The sequence below is a fragment of the Carassius carassius genome, chromosome 34, assembly GCF_963082965.1.
Source record: "Carassius carassius chromosome 34, fCarCar2.1, whole genome shotgun sequence".
NCBI lineage: Eukaryota > Metazoa > Chordata > Actinopteri > Cypriniformes > Cyprinidae > Carassius > Carassius carassius.
In genome coordinates this window covers 17,136,969-17,163,010 of record NC_081788.1, presented here as the reverse complement: position 1 = coordinate 17,163,010, position 26,042 = coordinate 17,136,969, and the positions used below count along the sequence as shown (strand labels likewise).

Below are 26,042 nucleotides of genomic sequence, written 5' to 3'. Positions count from 1 at the left end.
ATAAATCTCATATGGAGGTTTCGTGTAAGACAGCCTAGGTCTTTTGCTAATCTTATTCCTTTACTTGGTATTTTTGAGAGAGTGTTTCCGTTTATTTCTCAACACCCAGCTCTGCTTGAGATCAGAATTTGGCCCTGAGCCCCCTACTACAGCCTCGGCGATCAACTCATCTTCATCTACTTCCTAAATCTCACACACTGTCTTCAAAAAGGTGGGGCTACTGTCTCATGCTGCTCTGCGATTGGTCAATTCCGACGTCCATCAGGACTTGACGCTCTGGCTCGCTCTCGAACTATGTGACCGCGCCCCCGAGGCTCAGCGGCTCGCGCGGGGAAGGAGAGAGTGCGCGCCTCGTGAAACAAACTGTTTTTACGGAGAAAAAAAAGAAGAAAATTTCAGCTCATACATGGCGAAATTTGTTTTACTCGACGTCCAGACACATATCCATTCCGGACCGCGGCTCTGACAGCGACAGGCGACGCGAATATCTGCAACTCTTAAAGGTTGGAGTTTACCCAGGGTTTTCCTAGCAGTTTCGTGCTTGGAGGCGTGCGAGTGCCGGTGTAGTCGTCTCCGTGGGTGCCGTTTCGTGCTTTCCGGTGGCAGCTGACACTTGTCCCTATTTCCGAAGACCAGAAGGCCTGTTCTGGTTCCCTACTGTCCGGTTCACCCGGTGTCCCTGTCAGCGCCGGGCCGCCTGCACACTCAACCCGGCGCGGCCTCGCTTCTTTTCAAGCCCCAGGCGACGACAGTTACCTACCGGGTAGAGCCCGTTACCCACACTCCTCCAAAACACCTGCCTTGTTTACAACGAAACAGGGAATCCTTGAAGAAAAAACTGAGAAGATAAACGGGACCCCGTGCGCTGGTGATGTAGACAGACGGAGCTGTCATACAGTTTACCAACAATTCTCTGAATTTACATATATTAAGTTTATTCATTCACGCGACTGGCTTATTCTCTCGTGCATACCCGTTATTAAGATATTAGACAACAAAACGTCGCTTATAGAAACTAAACACTGTGCAAAAGCAAGGCCTTGTCTGCTAATTCAGATAGCTGGCTGCATCGCTAACTCTCAGCCTGGGTTTAATCAGCATCTAATCTCATTAACTGCACTTTATTACTGCTATTAATCGCTTACTTTGTACCATACGACACAATAGAGGAGCGATTTTAATTTAAAGTCACTGGTTCAACGCACAGTACAGCATCCTTGCCAACAGATCTATTCAGCAGGAGGAGAAAACAGAGCTGTCAGCCTTTATAATCTATTACTCGGCCTGATTAATTTCCAATTTGGGAAACAAAAACCGAAGAGTCTTATGTGTTGGGCTAGTTTCAGCTGACCTTTGCTACCAAATTTAACTAAGTCCCTCGTGAGCTTTCTTGTGCTGCAACCCCGCTGCATGCACTGATACGAGAAATACTTCATTTATATTTTTGTACTATAGTACAGGAGCCATTTAGAACAGGCTCAGATATCTGCACAAACCCCCTACTACTGTTTAGACATGAGTATTGAGATTCCAGTCGGTCTGACGGAGCTGCTTCAAGGCTACACCGTGGAGGTGTTGCGCCAGAAGCCACCGGACCTTGTGGAGTTTGCCGTGCAGTATTTCACCCGCCTGCGGGACACCAGAAGCCAGGACGGGTCCGGGGCCGCCTCCGCCGCCAAAACCGGGGGGAAAGGAGTGATGTTTGATGGCGAACCGATGCAGACAGAGTCTAACGGCGATGAGGATGACGAGGACGATGACTCAGATTTTGAGCGTGAGTGCCTTTTTAGTAAATGCGATTATAACAGAGCCTGTAAAAGAGACTATATTGCTGTTTGCGTTTGTTTTAGAGGACAGCGTGTTTGCACGGCTAACGAGGGTGTCAGGTTTCCCTTGTGATGGGTAACGTGAGGAACAGCATTATCTAGGCTGTTTCCATGGCACTCGATTGAGCTCCCATCCATGCGATTGATTGACAGAGCGACAAGTGGCATCCCCAGCTAACCGCGGTGCATGCAGAATTAAGAAGAGCTAGTATGCACGCTTAATGGATTTGCATTAATATTTATGCTATTCTGTTTTTGAATGGAGACGGATTGTAATGTGTGTACGTTTGTGTGATCGGGCTGGCTATGTTAGCCCATTCGTGCTGTATGAATTGCTTGTATGAATGGATGTGGTCTGGCCATTGAGAATGCTAACAGGGATTTTTCATAATGGGAAGAGGGGCGCTCACGCACATCAAAGCAGCGCCTCTTTCCTTTCATGTAGTGCAGAGCGAACAGCTGCGCTTTCCTAGTGGAAACCAAGCTGATTTTACTGGCAGACATTTCTTAAGTCAGGTGTTGTGAATGTATTAATTGAGAGAAATATGGGCGGTGGAGAAATGTTAGGAAAAGGTGCTGAAATGGATAGAATGATTGCTACACCTGCCCAAATCTCTTAATCATATTTCATCAAGCCGCATAATATGCAGTGCCTGCCTGTGTCTGGATTATGGTTTGTTTACGATGATTGTTTTAAATATTTAATTCTGTAATTGTTTTCACAACCCTTTGCTAGATGAAGTGGGGAAGTCCTGTCTGTGTGCTAAATCTGATCTCAGATCACACAGATTATGTGCACTTTCAGTAGTTCTGATTTGAGCAGCTACATCAGTCTCCTCTCACGTTTTAAAATGTATACTTCACTGCGATATGTTATGCAAAAAGAGGTAGGCTATGTCATACCATATGATTGGCTGCTATTTCTGAATTTATAACAGTAAGTACATTTACAAACAGGTTTATACTCAAGCTGCTTTGTCCAAGTATAAGTGACACAATTTGTAATCAAATGTTCAAATAACAAATGCATTTAATAGGCAAACAGTATTGGTTGAAACACTCTCGGCATCCATTGAGATTCTGAGGTGTGCAGACAGTTTCATATCCCATAATGTTATGGGAAGATGAGGAGCTGTTAGATTGTTGAGAATTTAAAAAAGGGTGAAATGGAAGCTTAGTTGCTGTTTTTCTAGTGCAAGTGTTGTTACAAAGAAAGTTGTTATTATTTGACAGCACCCATGTAGATTATTCTCTGTTGTTCTTGGTACATCATTGGCCAGGGAACATCAGGGGAAAGGACAGTGCTAATATGGCAGATATGCTATATCTGAGAATGTATTCATATTTCAAATTCGTATTCATGCAGCTTATGTGAATACATTAATTTGCTCATCAGAATATCCAATCAGAATAACAACATGAGAACAGCATGCAGAAGAGAATGGAGGGAAAGAGGGCAGGATGGGTTCTGCATGAGAGACGTGTTGTTCCACAGCTGAGTTTCAGTTAACTGAGGAGTCCAAAGCATGCTGGGGCACGGTTGAAGCATTACCACCCACCTTTATCCTTCTTTGCGTCATACTGTCAAGAAAACATCTGCACATCATCACTATAGAACTGGCAATGTATCATGCAGTAAGTTAGGATAAATTTGACTGTTCTTCCAGGCTTGCATACTCAAGTTATGTTGCTTTCTGTGAGAATTTAGATGCATGATTGGGAGAAGAGTAGAATCAGAGAATTGCTGTAAGTAGTTTCAGATGTTTTTCTTTCTTCCGCCGGACTTCTGAATTAGAATGCCACCACCCCTTCACCACATAGGCCCTCTACAAAACCCCAAACCTGAATGTGCGAAATTATAGACAAGCAGCAAGCATTTCTGACTGGCCAGTGGTTGTTACAGACAATTTATGTCTGATATCTCTTTAAAAAAAGCTTTAAATATCTTTATAAATTTTAGTTACTATTAGAAAATATCTATTGAAAATTAAAGTGAAATGAATTCAAGTATAATGCCAGTGCATAGCTAGTGTTTTTAGGTCCTCTGTGTGGAGGAGAGTGTACTCTTTGTTTTAAGCAGGATAAATAGAGTGGAACAGAGCAGATTGCTGTTTTATGGACTCATAGTTTCTACTCACACAACACAGCCACCTGCAAATACTCTAACAGCGAGTCAAAGAACCTGTTTGTGCTCCTCTTCACTGCTGGGTTGCCTGTTGTCAAATCATTAGAAACTCATTAGTGAGTGTGAACCTTTTTCACATTACAGGAATATACAGAACTAAACCTTGAAAAAGAGAACTGTACTTTTTCAGGCACTTAGCTTGTCGTCATAACCATGATGTGGTTTAGCTTAGAAGGTTTTTTTACCTTTACTGAGTCAAAACCAGGTTTTGCAGTTTGTCAAGAATTAACCAACAAAAAAAACGAGAAAAAAAAACTGGCTACCATAAAAGAAACATACACATGTAGCATATATGTATACACATTGACCTAACTGGTTGGTCTGGTTTCGATTCACTTAACTTTTTACTGTTGACTGTTTTCACTATGAAATGTGACTTTTTTTACACTCAGTCTTAATCTTTGTTTAGAATGAAATAATTAACTGTGACACAATACATGTTTTTGTCTTTACTACAGGACCTGGCACGTGTTCAGAATGCATATGCACCAGATATTAGCTGTTTGCAGAGAAAATGCTTCAGTACCTGTTTTCTTTTTTATGTGTGTATTGTTAGTGTGTTTTGTGTGCCTGGGTGTGTCTATATCTCTTATTCTTCAAGTTTAAGGTTTCTGATAACAGTGTGGACTTTAGCACTTCCTCTTGATATATATATCAGCAAGAGGTTGACAAACTACCCCATGCTGGTCATTGATTTCAGAAGAAGCATTATAATGTGGTCGTAAGAGCTTATGAAGTGTTATCTCAGTAGCTGGCCATAGACTTTATCACATTTTTTCAGCATTTTGAGTGCTGCCCTGGTAGAAAGTAAGTTAAGATGGAGTTATATGGCTTTAAGAGTTTAGATTGTTATATTCAATTTATGGCATAAATCCACCTGTCCTTACAGCAGTACACCAGAGCTGTTCCTTCTCAAGGCATCATGGGTAAGGCCAAAGGTTAAGCAGGATGTAGAACCCTGCACAATATCTTCATTGTTGCCTACATTATTTTAGTCTACAATTAAATCTAATCTTTAATTTGCTCTCTTTTTCCAACTCAGCAGTGCTGGAAGCATTGTTCGAATCCCCTTTTTTGCATGTTAATATACAACACCATACACAAGATGTTTGCAGGTCAGTCTGATAAGCTGTAATGGCTCAAGTAGAGGACGTCCTGTACACTTTGATTGGATGTGCCTTGACCTTCAGCTACCAGCACATAATACTGTATCAGCAAATCAGGGTGGAGGTGTAAATATATAAATATATATTTATTTGTTTATTTTTTTAATTTATTTTTTTTAATGTACAATATTGTAAAGGAGACAAAACATCTAATCGAAAACTTTTTCAAAACACAAAAAAACAACAGTCATATAAAATAATCAAAATACAATCATAAATACAGATATTTTATTTTGTTATAACTGAACTGAATTTTCTATGAACTTGTCATGCTTATAACTAGTTTTGACACATTTCCGGATTTGATTCAATTCTCATTCACAAGCTTTCGGCTTTATTTTGGATGTATATCCGGTAGGCTACAGTACTTTTCAAGGAAAAAAATATCTCAACTAATGCTGTAAAATATACTTGAGTCATTTGGTACTACATTACTATAATATTGAAGATTAAAATTGACTGATTTGTAAGCTATAGCCTACAACTGCTAAAATTACACTTAATGAAGTTACAATTACATAATATTTCTACTTCAATTCGTGAAATGAAATATTTGTTTATCTGCTTACCCCCAGGTCATCCAGGATGTAGGTGACTGTTTCGTCAGTAGAAAAAAAACAAAGATTTTTAACTAAAACCGTTGCAGTCTGTCAGTCATATAATGGAACTGAATGGGAATCACAGCTTTGAGAATAAAAAAAACAAACACATGACAATATATTGATGTGTAAAGACATGAAACGATTGGTCTGTGCAAGAACCTGGACAGTATTTATATTGTTAAACTGTTAAACAAACTGTCCTGAGCGCATATGAATTTTCTTCTTCTTGCTTTACAGCAGATTGCAAACTTATAAGACATATGACACACTATCTACAATCTCAGTTAGGAGTGTCAATGGCCATTTGAGAGATATGTGGTGGTAATGCACCTATAAGTCTGCGATCTCCCGGACAGTCCGGACATTGCGGTGAATCAGAGGTAAAAAAAAAAAAAAAAAAAAAACGATATAAATACTGTTCAGTTTCTTGCACAGACCGATTGTTTCGTGTTTTTACACATCAGTGTATCATCACGAGCCACAGGGTTTAATTTGGTTTTGTAGCACGAATGGCTTGATTCACGTGAATGACGCGGCACGAATTGAGTGTTTCGGGCGTTTGACAGGAACAAAACAGGAATAAAAAGGATCTTGCTTGTATATATAACATATTAATAGATTAATTGAATAAAGACGAAAGATTAAATTTACCCCAAACAAGTTATATTTTATCTTGAACCACTAAAGAGAGACATCAGAGTCAGCGGCAAATGTCAGAAGGTCTAGCCGAGTAGCGATTGCTCTCGGCGGATATATGATCACTGAGCTCCCGCTGATCGCATGGAGCTCGTCTCCAAAAATAGGCGAAACACATTTTTAAATAGAGGCTGTCTTTATAAATAAACCTCATATTTGAGTTAAAAATAACTATTCTCGCCTGAAATACTTTTAAAACTACATTTCTTGACACGATAACAGTAATATTTAGAAAATTATCAGAATAAAATGGTGGTTGAAATCACCATGCTGATTGAACTCAACTGGCAGAAGCCCCCCCCATGGCGTGAATTTGCGTATGTTGTGAAGTTAATTTCACGCGCGATCGAAGCAGATTTCATGCTCGAATGAAGAATCTAAATTAAAAATGTTCAAGCGTGCAACTACGCGTTAATAGTGCGATTTATTCGCGCAACTCGCGTCTGGTGGGAACGCAGCATAAGGGTTAACAGATAAACATCAAATTTAAATTTTTTGGGTGAACTATCCCTTTAAAGAACATTTACAATATCAAATTACATTTTTGTTCAGTCTAGCCAGAGTTCAACCACTTAAAAAATCTGCCATTATAAAAACCATTAAAATCACTGAAGTTGTTTATACTGTGAAATTAATATCTTAATTAGATTCTTATTCCCATCTGCACTTTTTTGTTTCTGATGAGAGAATTCACCAGGTAATTCAGTCAGCGAGCAAGTGAACTAAAGCGACGACTCATCTGAACGTCTCTGATTGGCCATTGCATTCATAAGCTCAACAGAATCATGTGTGACTGATAATGGTTATAATGCAGCGCTGTACTAACGCGTCTGCCTATGGCACAGCGCCAGCCAAAACGCGAATGCAGATTTGAATTTAGCAGCAGATGCTGTGCCGCACTGAACAATCTAACAATACCAGTGTGATTGTATCAAATATATGAATATTTTCGGCTATGTTTTGTCTTGGAAGCTGCATTCAAAATCCACTTGGCTCAGAAATCACTTTGAATGGGCATGCAATTCTCTCCATTGTGCATGCAATCTCTATCACATGTTTAAGCCTGCTGTGGTAGATTTCACTTGTCACGTGAGGATAGCAATAACTGACAGGATGATGTCAGAGGAATTGGTGCGCAACAGATCTGGAGTGTTACTGACAAATCAGTACAAACACATTCAAACGCGATTTCAATACACCACCTATTGATAGTGGCTCCCCGATGCCCAAAAATTAAAAAACAAAATTACCCGACCAAATTTATGAGAGAATACAAAAGCATAGAAATATTTTTGAAAAAATTTTTTCTCCCTATAAGATAGCCCGACGAGCAGGGCTGAAATGCATTTTGGTAGCCCAACTGGATGACACATTAGCACTGGGACGTCAGGCTAGCAATTTTGCCAGCCCTCAGTTAAATGAACAGACAGTGACCTTGTCCAGTCGTGGGGGAAATTTAGCAAACGGACGGCCTTGTCTAATCAGAGCCAGTGCTGACCTTGCCTCTAATGTTCACATCATGCACATAAACACACTTTTGCAGATATGTTTTAGCAGCACTAAATGATCACATATGCTTTTGTAAATTTGAAAGTGAATGAAATGGGTATATTTTGAGAAAAAAATGATCTCCGTTGATCCCTGGTATTGTAGCTGTCATTCATGCTTTCTCACTCTAAGGAACCCTCTGGCAACTAGTAAGGAGTTAAATTCATAGGCACAGAGCTAGACAGATCCACACTACCTTATAAGGGCTAAAGGGAAAGAGAAGGAGAAATGGAGCACTGTAGAAAGATAGACAAAGTTTTTAGAGAGTGAAGAAAAAAGGGGACATTGAGACATCAAAACTGATTGCTTACAGCAGGAAGTGAAGAGAAAGAAAATACAGCTGGCTCTGTAGCATAGTGGGATATTGATTTTGTCATCCAAACCTCCTAAAACCCCTGACGAGCACAAAATATTTATTAAAACACACTGCCACAAACAAAGTGTTTTGCGGAGTTATTAACTGGAATGCTTGAATTTGTATGGTAATGTTACATTACATGTTACATTGTGTATTCTGTTTTGAGCTTTTGGAAACATGTTTGAGTTAGCCACTGAACAGTTCATTTGAAACTACTACTAAACTACTACATACTACTAAAAATTTTATGTACACTACTTTTTTATTTTTTAAATTTAATAAATACTTCTGTTTAGGGGTAGGCAATATGACCAAAATCTTATATCACAATATGTGTAATTTAATTTCATGATTAACCATATATATTACAATATAGTTATTTTTTTATTTTATTTTATTTTTTTGAAAAATGTTCTATGACATTAACATTTTTGATACCATAGAATTTTCATAATCCTTCTCACCAATGTCAGCATCAAATTAATACAAGCCTAAAAAGAGACGAAAAAAAAACAAAAAACAAAAACAAGTTCACTGAAGATAAAGTCAGTGATGAAATAAGGATAATAAAGTAACTTGTACATTGTGCAAATTAATTATTCTTCACTGTAAATTATATCTATATTAATACATATATTATGTATATATTGTGTGTATATATATATTGTGTGTGTGTGTGTGTGTGTATATATATATATATATATATATATATATATATATATATATATATATAATATTATTATTATTTTTATTTAATTTCTTATTAAAGTTACAAAAGTGATTTAGTCAAGAGCAGTGAATAGCAGACAGCTTCCCCTTTAAGACCGAAGTCGTCTGCATTTTCTTTTTCAGCTGTTTACTCTCTCTTAAGATTTAAATCACTGTGTTTATGAGGATACTTGCAAAGAAAGATTCTGACGCATATAACATTAAGTGTGTGTTTATGTAATCATTCAAAGCCAATAAAACGGCAAAAAAATTTCCACTCCTCTCCCACAGAAAGAGACAAGACGCATGCATATAGCGCTGTTGTTTGTGTTTCAATGGCTTAAAATCAGTTGTTTTAAAACTTCATTACTTAAAAATGCATGAAAAAGCTACATATGTCGTCCCTCAATTAGGAACGAGCTCTTTGTTTTTGTCCTGGCTGGTCGTTCTCCACCTGGTCACCAGTTCACGCCCTGTGGTGGCATGAAATGATCGCAGTCATCCAAATGAAGTATTTCTGTAAACAATGTATTTTGGAACACCACAAAATGAGCAATAGAGCATGATATGAAACGAACGATACATTTTTTATTTTGTCCATCAGATATGTATTGTCATCGCACAGCACTACTTTTATTAGTCAAGGATGTATGAAAACAATTGATTACACTAGAGATGCACCGGTTGACCGGCCATAAATCGGAACCGGCCGGTTTTTGCTTAAAATACGCGATCGGCAATCGGCTGGTTTTTGGTCTTTTTTCGGCCGATTTTTCCCGGAAGTTCACCCGAGTGCACAGACGACATTGTAATTGTTCGCTATGTCATTTGTGTGGAAGTATTTTGAAATCTGTGCGTAGGACACGGGCAGCCGTTCAGCGCTGGAAATGCAGAGCTTCATATCTGAGGCACAGATTGCAGGAAGCGATCAGCCGTTGGTGTACTGGTGCACAAATACGAGTCCCTTTCCTGCGCACTAAAGCTGCGCGAGCGTATACTGTACCCTGAGTCCGCGCCCTGAACACGAGTAGACCGTGAAGAGATGTTCAGCTCAACTTCTCACGTGTTGGATGAGAAACGAAATGGACTAAACTGACAAAACTGAAATGTTTTTTTTTCTTCGTAAATTAGAACTTGCATACACGTTTGAAAAGCCAGAAGTAAATGACACTAAAAAAAAAAGGCTGATTAAAAAACCTCTTATTGAATGTGTGTTGTTTGTGTTGTTTGGATTGTAGAACTATGCAGTTGTTGCCTTAAAGGCAGGGTAGGTAATACATGTATAAACAACTTTCTTCCAAATTTGTTTAAACTTTCTATATATATCAATGCATAATTAAAATGTAAGTACTCTGATAAAAAGAGTATAAAAATCGAGTGACTCTAGACCGTTTAATCTGTATTAAACACAGCTCATTATTTCCATTTCGGGACGAAACATAGGATTGGCTTAGGCGACTGTCACTCTCGCAACCATGGCAACCACCCTTTTGCCACACATGACCTGCCCACTTGCGCGTGCACGTTTGATTTGAGGAATTCAACAGGCACGGATCCTAGGAATACTACCAAAACAATGGCAGAGAACAGCAAGCAAATTTCACAGTACCAGCCTACGCAGTTAGTGAAGGCAAACCAGGCAAAAAAGGAAGACCGTAACAGTACAAGAAAAGGCAATGAACAAAAAGTCTTTGGATAAACAAAGAAATAAAACGCGAGTTTATATCGGCGTGGCTTTCCAGCGATGGCGAGAACTGAGGGAACTCAAGGGGCTGAAAAGTGACTCCTTGATGGCTTTATTTCTGCTGGACAGGTAAATCTTTCTTTTTGTATTTTGATCATACATATTTTTTTCATGAAGCATGTGTCATTAGCACACGTAGCTGCGTAATATAGCTAACATAACATTACTTAGCGAGCCGTAGTAGAGGCTTTGGAAGGAGCCCAGAAGGGAGGGGGTGGAGTGAATGGAAATAATGAGCTGTCTTTAAAACAGTCGTGAGAGGTCTACAGTCACTCGATTTTTATACTTTCTTTTTCAGAGTACTTACATTTTAATTATGTATTGATATATAAATAAACTTTAAACAAATTTGGAAAAAAAGTTTTTTATACATTTTTTTACCTACCCTGCCTTTAATTTCACATGGTTACAGTTAATCTTTTCATTTAAGGCCAGTTCTCTGTAGTTTCAACCCAATTCAAAAACAAAAGCTAAATGCTGATGTCTGTACCATCTATGCTTGTATTGAAATGTAGGCTACTTACTGTGCAGTTACTGCTGTTAATTTTAGATGGTTACAGTTATTGTTTTCAATAGCCAAAAGCCAGTTTGGCCTATTAAATACCAAATAAACATCTGGTTTATGCACACTTTCCTTCTTTCTTGTTTGTTGCTTAAAGATAAAAAAAAAAAATCGGAATTCGGTATCGGAATCGGCCAGTTTGCTTGTAAAAAAATCGGAATCGTCCATGAAAAATAATGATCGTGCATCCCTAGATTACACTAACACTAACAGTGAATACATTCTTGATATTACAAATGATTAATCATAGAATCACAGTTCCCACAAAAAAAAAATATTAAGCAGCATGACGGTTTTAAACATTGACAATAAGAATATGCTGTTTTGGAACTCGAGTGTTTCTTTTGCACCAAATAAGCAAATTAGAATGATTTCTGAAGGATCATGTGACACAAAAGTGCTGAAAGTTCAGCTTTGCCATCACAGAAATAAATTACACACACACACACACCTATATTTATATATATATATATATATATATATATAAGTTGTAGAACTTTATTTTTGATTAAATAATTGCAGCCTTGGTTTGGTAGTTTAGATGGTGACTCTCACATGATCATTTGGTCTGTTTACACTGAAACGGCACCCCAGACTTTTCAAACTACAACAGGGTCTGCAGCGTTTTCAAAAGTCTCAATTTTTGAGGGTCGAAAACATCAAAGTGGTGCAAATGACAGGCGTTACCATAGATAAAAGTAAAAAAATTAAAACAAAGTAAACGTAGGCTAAGAGATCATACACACATATTCTGTTTACTTTTAAAATTACGAGTCTCTCTCCCCCTCTGGCTAATATTTGCCAGCATTGAGAGAGAATGATAAGGCTGTGGGTGCATGAGGATATCTAGAATGACATGGAGATAGATAAGAAGACAGACAGAACAATGCTTAAGTTTTGCAATTCACAAGGAACTGTTGTTGGTAGTTAGAGTTGCTCATACTTAGAAGTGTTATGAACAAACTCTTAAACCTAAAGTATTACAGGCTGGCATCACTTAAACCATGTATACAGCAAGAAAATCATAGTGGGCCTTAATGGGCCTAAATTATTGCCATTTAAAGCATGAATGTGTTAGCTGTGTCTCGCTTAGCCAGACCTTCAGACTGACGGCTGAAGTTCTGGAATCCATGGCAGCTTTCATTGGCCAAGTCCCACCCATAAGGCCGTTTAACTGACATGTCAAGCAACCAATCACAGTTAGTTTAATATCAGCTTCCATTTTGGGGCATGGAAATGTCGCAACAATAATGGATCTGAAGGTTCCCGATGTGTATAACTCTTGGACGTATTTGAAAAATTCTATGCCACAAACTTTATTTCATATACTTTTGAAATCAAGCATTTAGTTGATCCTGATAAGTGCTTTTTGTGAGGGGGTTTAGCGTCATGGCATCTTTTTTTCCAGGCAGAACATTAAAGAACATGACACACACTGTAAAAAGTTTAACTATTATTTACTCAATTTTATTGGTGAAACATTTTTACACTCAAAAAAATTGAGTAAATTTTAAAGCTGTGAAATCAATGAAATATACTGTATGAATTGAGTAAATGCAAGTAAAAAAATTAAGTAAATCTGAGTAACTGCATCTGGTACATTAACAAATAAAATTGAGTACAAATAATTGAACATTTAAACATTTAAAAACAATATTTATGAGTAATATTAACTGTTTTTATTAATGAGTAATATTAACTTTTTATTTTCTCTAAACCTTTGTAAAATAGTACTCCACACAACCACCAGTATACATGACATTGGCCTTTATTGTCAATGAATACAGCAATACAGCACATTTTACACTGTATACAATATTGCCTACATTTAAACTCATTTAACAAACATTTTATAAGTAAAAATTAAATATTTAAAAATTCAGGTAGCCTAATTCAAGTGTAATCAAATCAACCCAATATCCACCGGATCAGCGCTGGTCCTCGTGCCGGAGACGGACTCACCTCTGCGGGTGAACTTTGAACTTCATACCGCCGTCCTGCGTTTCACTCACAGCCGATAGATACTGCGAGTGACTGACATAACCTGCCAATAAACAAACAGTGACTGTTCTGAGGACATTTTATCATCCAAATGATAATAATTATATTTATTATCATTAGGAATGAAGTCATGTGTTTATGCAAAGCGTTTCAATCATGCAAAAAGACAGGCGCGACTCTCGTTTAGGTGTCGAATTACGCCTCTGTATGTTGTTTTGCATTAAATATGATTTAAAGCACAGTAAAGATTTTATAGATAAAATAAAACATACACAAACCTGAATTTCACAGAGGAAATGCACCAAATCTGCGACGCTGAGAAGAGAGCTGTTGTGAGAGACTGGAGAGTTCAAACTGCCTGCGCTCACTGACTCAACCAACCGTCGAGTTGTCGTCACGTCAGAGGGTGGGGGAGGGGTGCATTGTTTTAATTGAGTAAACTTACTCAAATTTTAAGAGTGTGTTAAATATATTAATAATATTAATTTGAATTAAGTAATATTTTTGTTTCTTGAAACAGATCAGTTTAATTCAACATTCTCAAATATTTTGATAGAAATTTCACAAATATATTAACTATATTATAAAGAAATAATTGGTTAGTCAAATACTAAATAATTTTATTGAAAACAACTTCAATATATCTGTAAATTTTAGATAAAATGAACTGTTGGATTTTTACTCAATTATTTTGGTATGTTTAACTCAAACAATCAAGTACACGATATTCAGAGATTTTATTAAGTTAATAAAGTTAAAAATTTCTGTAATATTTACTAAGCCACAGAATTATTTTTTACAGTGCACACGTCTCCCGGAAATCCTGTATAATTCAACCAATCCATTGACGACTTCGAAACTCCAGGGGCCGGTTGCACCAGCTGGATGTACACCCGGTCGTAAGACTAGGCTGGACATAAAATGCACTTTAAGTTGTGCGTAAAATTTATACCCGTTGCACCATCTCGGCATAGTGCTACGTCTGAGGCTAAATCTTACGCCTAGTCAGAGGTAGGTGTAAAGTGAAAAGTCATGATTTGCTCAGACATTATTCATTTTCAGGATTCACGTCTGTAAGTCTATTCTTACTGCAGACGTGAACTGTAATGCTTATGGACCTGTCTTTTCGAGCAGGATAAGCAATATTAATCACAAAGCTCGATGTAGCCTACCACACTGCCGACAGTAATTGAATACAAAATATATTTCTGTAAATCATGTAGCCTAATAATTATGCAGTAAAATGTTATGTATAAACTGGGATTATTAAAAGAAACTGAACCATTTGACATCTTGGACAGTGTAAATGCTTGGAAATATGTCATTTCTTTAATTCCATTCATTATTTGTAGCGTCCCTGCCATCCAATAATTGCAATAAGTTTAGTGCTTTGTTTCTTTTAATCAGAAATAAATGGTCAGCTTTCAAATTTAGCTTTCAAATATTTTCACAAAATACAAACTATAAATGTGTTTTCAGCCACAGAATGACGCCAGTAAAACACAAAATGTCACGTAAAGTCACATTTAAGACGTTCATTGTACATAAACTTGATAGTCAGCTATAAAAAAGTGGCTTTACTTGTTATGATGTCTTAAGCAATTCAGTTCTATATTAGTAGTTGTAGTCATTGTGGCGTGAATGTCGTCTCCGATAGATCTATAACTGCGGGAGAATGTGTCGCGTGGATGTGCCTTGTCTCCGCCGGACGTATTTGCGCCTAATCGTGGTGCAACAGGTGTAAATATTTATCGTAAAGCTGGACGTTGCAAAAGCCCAGCGTAGGACTTACACCCAGCTTTTTTACGTCTAGCTGGTGCAACCGGCCCCTGAAGTGTTTCCACTTGTGCCATATGCATCAGACGTTTAGCCAATGGTGTGTGGGCATGACGTCTGAGAGGGAGACTAGCTGGAAGTTATTTGTTAGCTGGATTACCCTTTAAGGCAGATTACATGCTGAAATGGTTTAGCAATTTTTAATTTATATATATATATATATATATATATATATAATAAAATTATTGAAAACATTCATCTTAGCTACATTAAGATTTTGACATAGTAGACTACTATTCAAAAGTTTGCGGTTGGATCTTGTCAAAAACAAGAAAAGTGGATGCAAGTATCGTAAAAGTAGTCGGTTTAACTTGTTGTGTGCTATATTCCACCTCTTCTGAAGCCATATGTACTTTTTTTTTTAGCTAAATAAATGTGTCAAGTTTGAAAAATGCAGCTGCAAATAAAATATGATAAGCATGGAGGAGGGAAAGATTTTCAGTAAATAACATGCCTCAAATTTCACATCTGTTCCCCACACACAGCTGTTATTACTTCAGGAGACTTAAACAATTCATGTGACCTGCTTCTGTGATACTCTAATTCAGCTTTTTTGTCCTTTTGTGTGTGTGGGGGAAAAAACAAAATGTAACACCGGTTCACACAAACCATGAGGGTGAGGAAATGATAACAACCCTTTGGCTTTCATGTGAGCTATCCCTTTAATGATTCAAAATGGATTGACTTGAGTATTCTTAGAAATATTGCTCTCACCCATTTTCTTTCCCTTTTCTTCCTTCCTGTGTCACTCTGTCTGTGCTTCTTTCTTTTTTTCCCCTCTCTCTCTGTGGTTGCCAAGAGATAGTGAGTGGGTGTGTATTTTGGGGGGATAGTTGTTATAGAGATGAGGAGGTCTTCCTTGTATTCTGTTGTCATGGCAACTTTGGCCACTTGATATCCCCTACATGTGAGGTTGAAGCACCCCATCTCACGATACTTTGCGCGCTCATGCACACAGTCATTTCTTTGAGTGCTCTCACAACACATCCATGTATTACACTGCCTTGTATGGGGAACACACACACACAGTGTTAAGTAATTTGTGAAAAAGTGTAAATTTGAAGCTTATGTGGGCTTGTGTGTGAATAGACAATACTGTGACATTTAACATGAGCATGTAGCCTATGCCATGTGTTACAAAATGTGCATATTGTGTTGCATGTTAATTACTGTAAGAATGTGCTCAAACATGATGCATTTGGTTTTTGAAAATCTGTTTATGGTGTTGGTTATGAGCAGAACTTCTTAACACAGTAAAAGGGAGTGTGTATGTGAAAAAGATCATTGCTAGTTTTACACCAAAGAGTTAATGGACTGATGGATTGTAACGGTGCCATGAGAGACAAGGAGGAGGAGTGTATGCAAACCTGCAGGGCTCCTGAGAGATATGCTAGTGCACTCAGCTGTGATCGTACACGCATAATTGCAATCTCTTGAAACTGGTACAGCCTGTAGGACAAGCCATTGACAGACCTAACCAAATTTCTAACACACCCACGTTGTTACTGAAGGGCACATGTGAGATTTGGAGACTGAATTTGATTGTTAACATTAAGAGTATGCAGCTCTCAGAATTTGAACCATCTTTAACTCTGTCTGTTTTTCTTTCCCTCCACAGCTCCTCCCCCCAGCAGATTTAACCGGAGAGTGTCGGGTGAGTTCTGTTTGACGTCATTGCACTAATCATGTGGTTTAAACTTTAAAGTATGTGTGTGTGTGTGTTAGAGAAGTGCACTGCCTTTCTGTCGTTTCCCCTCGTGTTTGTTTTATAGTAATTACGTCGCCAGTATGGCCAGTCAATGTCCTCCTTTCAATTGTGTTCCAGTAAAAAAAAAAAAAAAATCACCTCTTTAAACGTATACATTCCTTTAATGTGGGATTTTTAGAGTCCCATGACATCATCTGAAGGAATCTACATGTTATCTGTAAAGACGTTTAACTCAATGAGAAGAATAATCTTTTTCAAAAGAGAACATCCTGCCTATAGTTTTTAGTTAAAATATTTATTGAAAAAAAACAAATTGTGCTGCTTAATATTTTTTGTAAAAACTTTGATACGTTGTATTTCAGGATTCTTGATGAATAGAAAGTTCAAAAGAACAACATTTTTTTTGCTTTTTTTATTATTATTGTAAAAAGCCAATTCAAACAAAATGTTTTATTTTACCATGCTTTTAATTTTCTTTGGACAATATTTTGTAGTCTCTGTCTTTTAAAAGTTTGAAAAACCTGTTCAAGAGTTTTTTTGATTCACATCCATGTGGCTTTGTTTGTGACTGTCAAGTAAATAGTAATTTATTTTCATAGTGTGTGCGGAGGCCTTTAACCCTGATGATGATGAGGAAGATTCTGAGCCGAGAGTTGTCCATCCAAAAACAGACGGGCAGCGTTGTAGATTACAGGAGGCCTGCAAGGACATTCTGCTGTTCAAGGCTCTTGATCAGGTACGCACACTCACGCACGCAGATATGAGGGCTATAAAACTGTAAACAGACGTCATCCAGGTTTTATCACTCCTGGACTCTGTGCAGGCCAGTCAGTCAGTCAAGTTCAGTTTGCATGTGTGACTGATTACACATGCCTTACTTAACCTGCCATTGTTGGTTGATCACAGAGGAACAAACTGTTTATTTAACACATTGTTACTTGAACTGATTTGCATTGTTTATTTTCTGCTGATGTCATATATCACGTCTAAGTTGTGCTCTGGTCAGTAGACATAAACGTTCTGTGAAGTATTTGAATGTTAAGAAGAACATGTCATTGAGTTTCCAAAATGGGAATATTTAGGGATGCACCTGTTGACCGGCCATAAATCGGAACCGGACGGTTTTTGCTTAAAATAGGCGATCGGCAATCGGCCGGTTTATGGTCTTTCTTCGGCCTATTTTTCCGGAAGAGCGTCCGCGTGCACAGACTTCATTTTAATCGTTTGCTATGTGATTTGTGTGGAAGTATTTCGAAATCGGTGCATAGGACACGGGCAGCCGTTCAGCACTGGACGTGCAGAGCTTCATGTCTGAGGCACAACAGGAAGCGATCAGTTGTTGGTGTACTGGTGAACAAATACGAGTCCCTTTCCTGCGCACTAAAGCTGCGCGAGCGTATACTGTACCGGTCCGCGCCCTGAACACGAGTAGACTGTGAAGAGATGTTCAGCTCAACTTCTCACGTGTTGGATGAGAAACGAAACCGACTAAATTGACAAAACTGAAATGTTTTTTGTTTTTTTTTTTAATTAGAACTTGCATACACGTTTGAAAAGCCAGAAGTAGACGACAGTTCTGTATAGGATGATTATTTTTTATTTTACCTTAAAATTACTTAATTTAAAATAGATTTAATTTGATTTAAAAATCACCTGCTGTAGCACACTGAAAAAGTGTTTCATTCATCCAATTAAAACATTTTAGGGTAATGATTTACATCTATATTTTTTAACTTGAGACAATTATTTATTTTTTATTGGCTCAAGTAAAAAAATATAGATGTGAATAATTACCCTATTTTTTTTTTAATTGGATGAATGAAACACTTTGCATCTTTGTTTTATTCGCACCAACATTATTTGATTTTAACATTTTGGAATAATCTATTTATATAGCATACTTTTATTTAGTCTCACTGGTAAAGACCTTTTTTTTTATTTAAAACCAAATTTAAAAACTAAAATACTGAATGCTGATTAAAAAACCTCTTATTGAATGTGTGTTGATTGTGTTGTTTTGATTGTAGAACTATGCAGTTGTTACCTTAATTTCACATGGTTACAGTTAATCTTTTCATTTAAGGCCAGTTCTCTGTAGTTTCAACCCAATTCAAAAACAAAAGCTAAATGCTGATGTCTGTACCATCTATGCTTGTATTGAAATGTAGGCTACTTACTGTGCAGTTACTGCTGTTAATTTTAGATGGTTACAGTTATTGTTTTCAATAGCCAAAAGCCAGTTTGGCCTATTAAATACCAAATAAACATCTTGTTTATGCACACTTTCCTTCTTTCTTGTTTGTTGCTTAAAGAAAAAAAAAATCGGTATCGTAAACGGCCATGAAAAATCGTGATCGGTGCATCCCTAGGAATATTTGCATTACTTTCAGATATAAATGTTATTGTATGTTATGTTGTAATATGTTAATATCATTTCCTTCATCAGACTTTTTGTCTCTCTCTGGTACAGGAGCAGTTTTCAGAGGTGCTGGACGCCATGTTTGAGGTTCTTGTGCAGCCACAAGAGCATGTTATTGATCAGGGAGATGATGGAGATAACTTTTATGTAATCGAGAGGTATATGTTTTTAAAAACTGTTTTATATGTTCTGCCGGTCTGTGCCTGTGATATCTCTTGTACAGCAGGGCTGGTTTATAATAGTTTAATAATCACCTATTCTGAAAATGGATAAATCTGTCAGTTGGTTCCTGATTCAGATGAAAAAATACTAGTAATTTTTTAGTCCCAGGAAATGTGCAATGTGGTGAATGATTATTGCGACCTAATTATTTGATATTGCCATTCAGATCTCAGAATAGTAACAATATAATCGACACCACAGACCTGACTGAATTTAAGTTTGGTCCATTTGCAGGGGTGTGTATGATATCGAGGTACAGAAGGATGGTGTGGGCTGCTGTGTGGGTCAGTATGATAATAAGGGCAGTTTTGGAGAACTTGCCCTCATGTACAACAATCCACGGGCGGCAACCATCATTGCCAAGGAAGAGGGAGCCCTCTGGGGCCTGGTGAGTGTGTGAGAGAGCAAGTGAGTTGACAGCAAACCCTGCTGAGGAGATGCTCTGTAACAGCACCCCCTTGTGGACATGTGGTTAAAACACTTTCACAGAATAGCAATTTGGCTTTCATTGTACTTGCAACAATTATGAAGACTGAAAGTATGTCACAAGAATCATTTCAGATACTAACTGAATGTCTGTTTCAGGATCGGGCAACGTTCCGTAGACTCATAGTGAAGAACAATGCGAAGAAGAGAAGGATGTATGAAATCTTCATTGAGTCTGTCCCACTGCTCAAATCACTAGAGGTGAGAAAATAATTGAACATTTATTCTGTTGCCAAACGTTTTTGTCATTCTGTGAAAGAGTATCAGGCAACATTAAAGAAAGACCTTAGGATGAGGAGAGGAACACTTGCATTTTTAGACTGCTAATGAAATGATCAAATACTTACCCCATCTTTTTATCTCAGTTATCTGAAAGGATGAAGATTGTTGATGTGCTGGGTGTTAAATCATTTCAGGATGGAGAGCGTATAATTATGCAGGTGAGCTTTTCAGTTGTCACAAAAAGTAGGAAATGAATGTCATTGGAAACCAACAACATAATCTTTAAAATAAAGTTAATTTACTTCATTTCAAAGTACTTCAATACTTCAAAGACTACACCTTTCAAACAAAACATCAAAAGTATTTATGGTTTTAAAGATAAAATAATAGATATGGTATTCAAAATTAAGACCCAAGTACTATGACACTGTCTGGTTGATTTATTATGATAATATTAATCTTTTGTTACTCTTCTAGAACACCTGTTTCATAATAAAAAATTAATAACTCATTTACATTTCAGACAGTACACTCACATAAACTTATATATGGACATAGAAAATGTCTAAATAATTTAAACAAATTTGAATGATTGTTTATACTGTCACTAAATGTACATTATCCCCCAGCCTTAAACTATTACATTTTCTGTAAAGCTGTTTTGAAACAAAACAAAAAAGTGCTTTACAAAATAAAAATGATTTCATACATCCACTAAAAATGATCAGTAAATAAAAGTATTTTGAAAAATGCCATATGCCATATACCGTGCATCTTATCTAATGCCAATGTACATTTACCTCTATACATATAAGACACATTAATATAGTTTGAGTCAGTGTTTGATGCCATTGAGAATCTTGATATCCTCTGTTTAGCTCTCACACACTTGAGCAGCTACAGCGTGTCTGAAAGAACCAACAGACACACAGCAGGTGTAATTATAGCATTGTAATAATAGAGCAGAACTGATGATCACGACTCTTGATTTATGCTATTGTATCATTAATCATTACTATTATGGGCTGCACTATCACCAGAGCGATATGGCTGATTGCTTCTACATTGTGGAGTCTGGGGAGGTGAAGATTATGATGAAGAGTAAAGTGAGTTCCTTTATCTTTCATTTCCTTGTTATTCATTATGTTGAATTATACTTTTTAAACTCCTTTAATGTGCTAAAAAAATTTCAGATGTTCTTTTTCAGATTTTAATTTCTTTTATTAAATTAAATACTTTCTGTCCCGGATTAAAATGCAGAGACAGCCATTCATAGACTGTTTTTCCTCAAAAATTTGAGAATTGTAAATGCCAAAATGTAATTTGAAACTATTTTTAGACAAAAGCAGACAGACAGGATAATGCTGAGGTGGAGATCGCTCGCTGCAGTAGAGGGCAGTATTTTGGAGAACTTGCTCTCGTCACTAATAAACCACGAGCTGCCTCAGCCTATGCTATAGGGGATGTCAAATGCTTGAGTAAGTATCTCTAAGTTAGAGTCCGTCTAACTTCATTTTTTGCATTGAAATTAAATGTGTGCCTTATGCTCCAACAATGTTTGTGTTTCAGTGATCGATGTACAAGCCTTCGAGCGTTTGCTGGGGCCCTGCAAGGAGATCATGAAGAGGAACATTGCCCACTATGAGGAGCAGCTGGTGGCTCTGTTTGGATCCAGTGCGGACCTGAGGGACTGAGACAAACTGGCCGTGCCTTACGTACACACACACACACACTATACAACACAACTCATATGTTATACACTCCCAAAACATTTTGTAGGCACACATTCCTTTTTATGTGCACTCATTCTTCAGTCAACACGCTCACACTTTCAAACCATGCCTCACAAACACACACACCTGATGTCATTGCATCAGCTGCTCAGTACGAAATAGAAACATTACCAGCTCAACTTCGGTTTCCCTAAACCAACCACAGCCTGGAGAGGACATATGCGCACACACACATTCACTTACACCAAAAATTCCCAGCCAAGGACCCATCCTTTTTCATGGTCACTTGCAGTCACATCAAAGAATAGAGAAAAAGAGACGCGATAAAAGATTTTATGTTTAAACAAGAAAAAAGTTATCTTTCAATAAAAAAATGCAAAAAGCGCAAAAATTCTACGTTTTAGAGCATTTTATGATAATGCAAAGCTTTGATAAACTTGTTTAAATATGACCTGTTTACTTTCCCTGCTGTTGGAGTACAAAAGTTTTTGGTAGTATCCACAGTGACCGACTTTTCTCAGTTAAACTCCACATGTTGTATTAGATTAATGTAGTATTATTATTATTATTTTTGTTGAAGGTTGACTACTTGTCACACCGGCACCTAATTGGAGGATGTGAGGCCCAGTCTAGTGCAGAATCTTCCTTTAAGTCTTTTTGAATGAGTCGTCCTGAAAAATAAATAAAGCAGACATTTTGGTAACCTGCTGGGACTCTTATGTTGCGAATGTTTATGTGTGTGTGTGCGTGCGTGTGTGTGTGTGTGTTTGTGTGTTGGAAGGTGTGGTCTGTAATTAAAGGAACAATGCCATTTAAATGTCAGGAATCAGTTTTGTGTTTGTAATCCTTTGAATGGAGACACCATGCAAGTGTTTTGGATTGGAGTGTTATTTTTTTTTATTTTAGGGCATTAGTTGGTTGTTAGTTGGTTAACATCTCTGAGGGTTGGCTAGTTTCAGCATTTGCAGATTGTACTTTTAATAAACTTTGGATAAATCAGGGTGTCTGCTTTTATTTGAGGATATTTTTTCTTTTTACGGGGAGAGGGTGTGGGGTATACAGTAGCATTCAAAGTGCACTTAATGACTAACAAAAATTGGTCTTGTGCCAAGCATTTTGGATATTTTTGGATACACTTTCTTTTATTGCGTTTGGAGGGGAACATTATAATTATTGTTTTTTCAAGTAAACCGTTAAGTTTTTCCATTTTGATTGAATAATAAATGTATCATTGTTGATCCCTCCTAGATTGAGTAAAGCTATAGTTCACATCAACAGATTTTGCCAGATCTGAGACCCTTGCTTGGCATTTTCATGTTCTTTTCTTAGCAAAATTCACTTGTCACAATTCATTTTGAATTTCTCAATTACATTTACTAATATGTTCACAAACACTGATTTGGTTATCCTTCTGAACCATTGTCCTAATTTTTGCAAAGAAATGCATCTCCTGAAAACATTTTTTTAAAGTGGTTTCATTGTTTTCAGCATAAAGAATAATTAAATGGCCTATATGCAACATATGTAATATATTTTAAATGTTTTGGTTCAACATACCTGTTGATCAGAAATTGCCTTAAAAATTTTTATGTAGTTTTGTAAATTTGAGTTTTTTTTAACCACATTTATATAAAAATATTATCGTCTTAATAAATATTGACTTTTTTTTTTTGGTAATTGGTCAAACTTGCTGGAACATGATATGTACAGGGAACCCTAATATGTCTTCTATATAAAGAGAAATGACTGAATTTAAGTTTCAGACGGGGTGTACTTATTTATGCCGTGTACGGTATATTAATTGTCACAGCTTGATAAAGTCTCACAACAAGCCACTGCTAAATTATTTAATTTCTAAAAACTTTTGAACAAATGTAGTTATTTTCAGAACGTATCAGTTTGTCTGGGGACGATTTATTTGTTTTATTGTGTGTGTGATATTTTGAAATCTTTTAATGTTACATCACACCTTAGTGTTTAAATCCAGGCTTCAAAACATTTAAAAAAATGGCATTTAATGCAAGGCATTTTGTAAACCATTTAACTGTTTTACAGTATTGAGGCATAATGTTTTTTTTTTATTCTGTCATAAAGTTTATAGCAGGTGTTAACAGTGAGCAACAAGCATTTATTGTGATGGGTGGGGTTGGATGGGGATACACCCATATCGTTTATGCAAAATGGATATATATACATTAAAGAACAGAATTAGAAAACAACCAATTTCCTAAATTTCAATGTCCTTGCTAGGTTATTTGAAAAAGAACTAATCAAAATTAGGGAACACTTACAGATACCTCAAAGTTATTAGTTTTAATCTGGCACCTGGTGCTAATTTCCTTAATTATATGATGAAAATAGGAGATTGCATGATGACGGGCCGCTCTAAGGTGACTGAAAACCTGGAACAGAAAGTTGTCCAGACAAAGACCAAAAGGATGACGCTTTCAGAGATTGCAAGAGAAGCTGATCATTCCAAATCTGTGATTTCTAGAAAATTGCAGGGTTACAATGACATTAATTCATTCAAGTTCCCCAAAAAGGCTGCCTGTCCATGGAAGACAAATGAGTGTGAAGACAGCACAATGCGGAGACTCGATGGAGAATCGGTTCAACACTGCAGATGGATTCAACGGTTCAACACTGCAGCTGCATTGCTTCCCAGTGCAGTGCTGAACAGGATAAGGATCTGTCTCTGCGAGTTTAAGAGAAGTCAGACTGAAAGTGCTCGCTGCAGTGATGAAGCCTCATCAAATAGCTGAACTCACCTTTGCTGAGGAGCATGTTGTGTGGAGAGAGGAGAACTGGTTCAAAGTTAACTTTAGTTATGAGAGCAAGTTACATTTATTTGGGTCTGATGGAAAACATTTCCTTCAAACTGGGGAAAGACTGCACCCCAAGTGCGTAAAGAAGTCAGTGAAAGCTGGAGGAGGAAGTTTCATGGTTTGGAGGATGTTTTCTGCAGTTGAGTCTCTTATACAGATACATGGCAGTTAAAAGCAAATGTTTATCTGAATCTCCTTCAGCAACATGCAATTCCTTCCCTGCAGCTTCTTCCAATCAGCCTGCAATTTTCATGCAATGACCTCGCCACACTGAAAAATGGGGAAAGCAGTTCCTTGACGATAAAACATTGAAATAATGAAAGGGCGGGCCCAGAGTCCTGATCTAAACCCATCTGAAAATCTTTAGCAAAGTTATGGCTAAGAAACCCACTACAGTTACCAAGCTATGGAAGAGACCGGAAGAAGAATGGACTAAGATCACACCACTATATTGTGAGAATATAGTGAGATTGTGGCTGCAGATGTGCCAAAGTCATTCAAAGCAAGGGCCTCTACACCTTTTACTAATTTCTGACAGCTGTAACCCTCCGAAAGTTTAGTTGTAATCAACTGTGGTAACACTTTACAATAAGGTTCATTAATTAACATTAGTTAACTACTGTAGTTCACATGGACGAAGCATGAACAACAGATCTACAGCATTTATTAATCTAATGTTAATTACAGCATTTACTAATGCATTATTAACACGAACAAAGATGAATAAATACTGTGATAAATGTATTGTATTAACTGACATTAATGAAACCTTATTGTTAAGTGTTACCTCACTTTGATCACTGTGTTTTCCACAAAATAAAGGTTTTTGTTGAAATGCCTTGGAAATTTGTCAAACATGTCTGTAGAACAGTGGTATGCTTGCAGCTAATATTCCTTCACATTTTAAGCTTTTAAGATTAACAGTATTTTTGAGGGTGGGGTGGGTGAAGTATTAAGCAATCAAGTATTTATAGATTGTTCTTTAAATTTGATCTCCACTGTATATATATTGACGTGAGCACTGTTATTCACGCAGCGGAGCGCAGCAGGCGTGTACTCGTAGACAGTAAAACGTGTACGGTCGTGGCCAAAAGTTTTGAGAATTACATAAATATTGGAAATTGGAAAAGTTGCTGCTTAAGTTTTTATAATAGCAATTTGCATATACTCCTGAATGTTATGAAGAGTGATCAGA

General features: G+C 37.1%; 1 protein-coding gene across 1 annotated transcript; it reads left to right on the top strand.

Annotated features, from left to right (window-relative positions):
- Positions 1–305: 305 nt before the first annotated feature.
- Positions 306–23,021, top strand: LOC132114528 (cAMP-dependent protein kinase type II-alpha regulatory subunit-like). Its single transcript, XM_059522686.1, has 10 exons — positions 306–1,774; positions 16,851–16,886; positions 17,540–17,676; positions 19,411–19,517; positions 19,816–19,969; positions 20,167–20,268; positions 20,433–20,507; positions 21,330–21,395; positions 21,629–21,767; positions 21,859–23,021. Exons 1-10 carry the CDS (start codon positions 1,516–1,518, stop codon positions 21,981–21,983), a joined length of 1,200 nt encoding a protein of 399 aa, XP_059378669.1. The 5' UTR covers positions 306–1,515; the 3' UTR covers positions 21,984–23,021.
- The last annotated feature ends 3,021 nt before the right edge of the window (positions 23,022–26,042 follow it).

What these genes read in the sequence shown, in the direction of transcription:
- LOC132114528 (XM_059522686.1), top strand. Translation starts at nt 1,516, where the DNA reads ATGAGTATTGAGATTCCAGTCGGTCTGACGGAGCTGCTTCAAGGCTAC. An exon ending in AACTTTTATGTAATCGAGAG is followed by an intron (nt 19,518 to 19,815) that starts GTATATGTTTTT and finishes GTCCATTTGCAG; the next exon opens with GGGTGTGTATGATATCGAGG. An exon ending in CACTGCTCAAATCACTAGAG is followed by an intron (nt 20,269 to 20,432) that starts GTGAGAAAATAA and finishes TTTTTATCTCAG; the next exon opens with TTATCTGAAAGGATGAAGAT.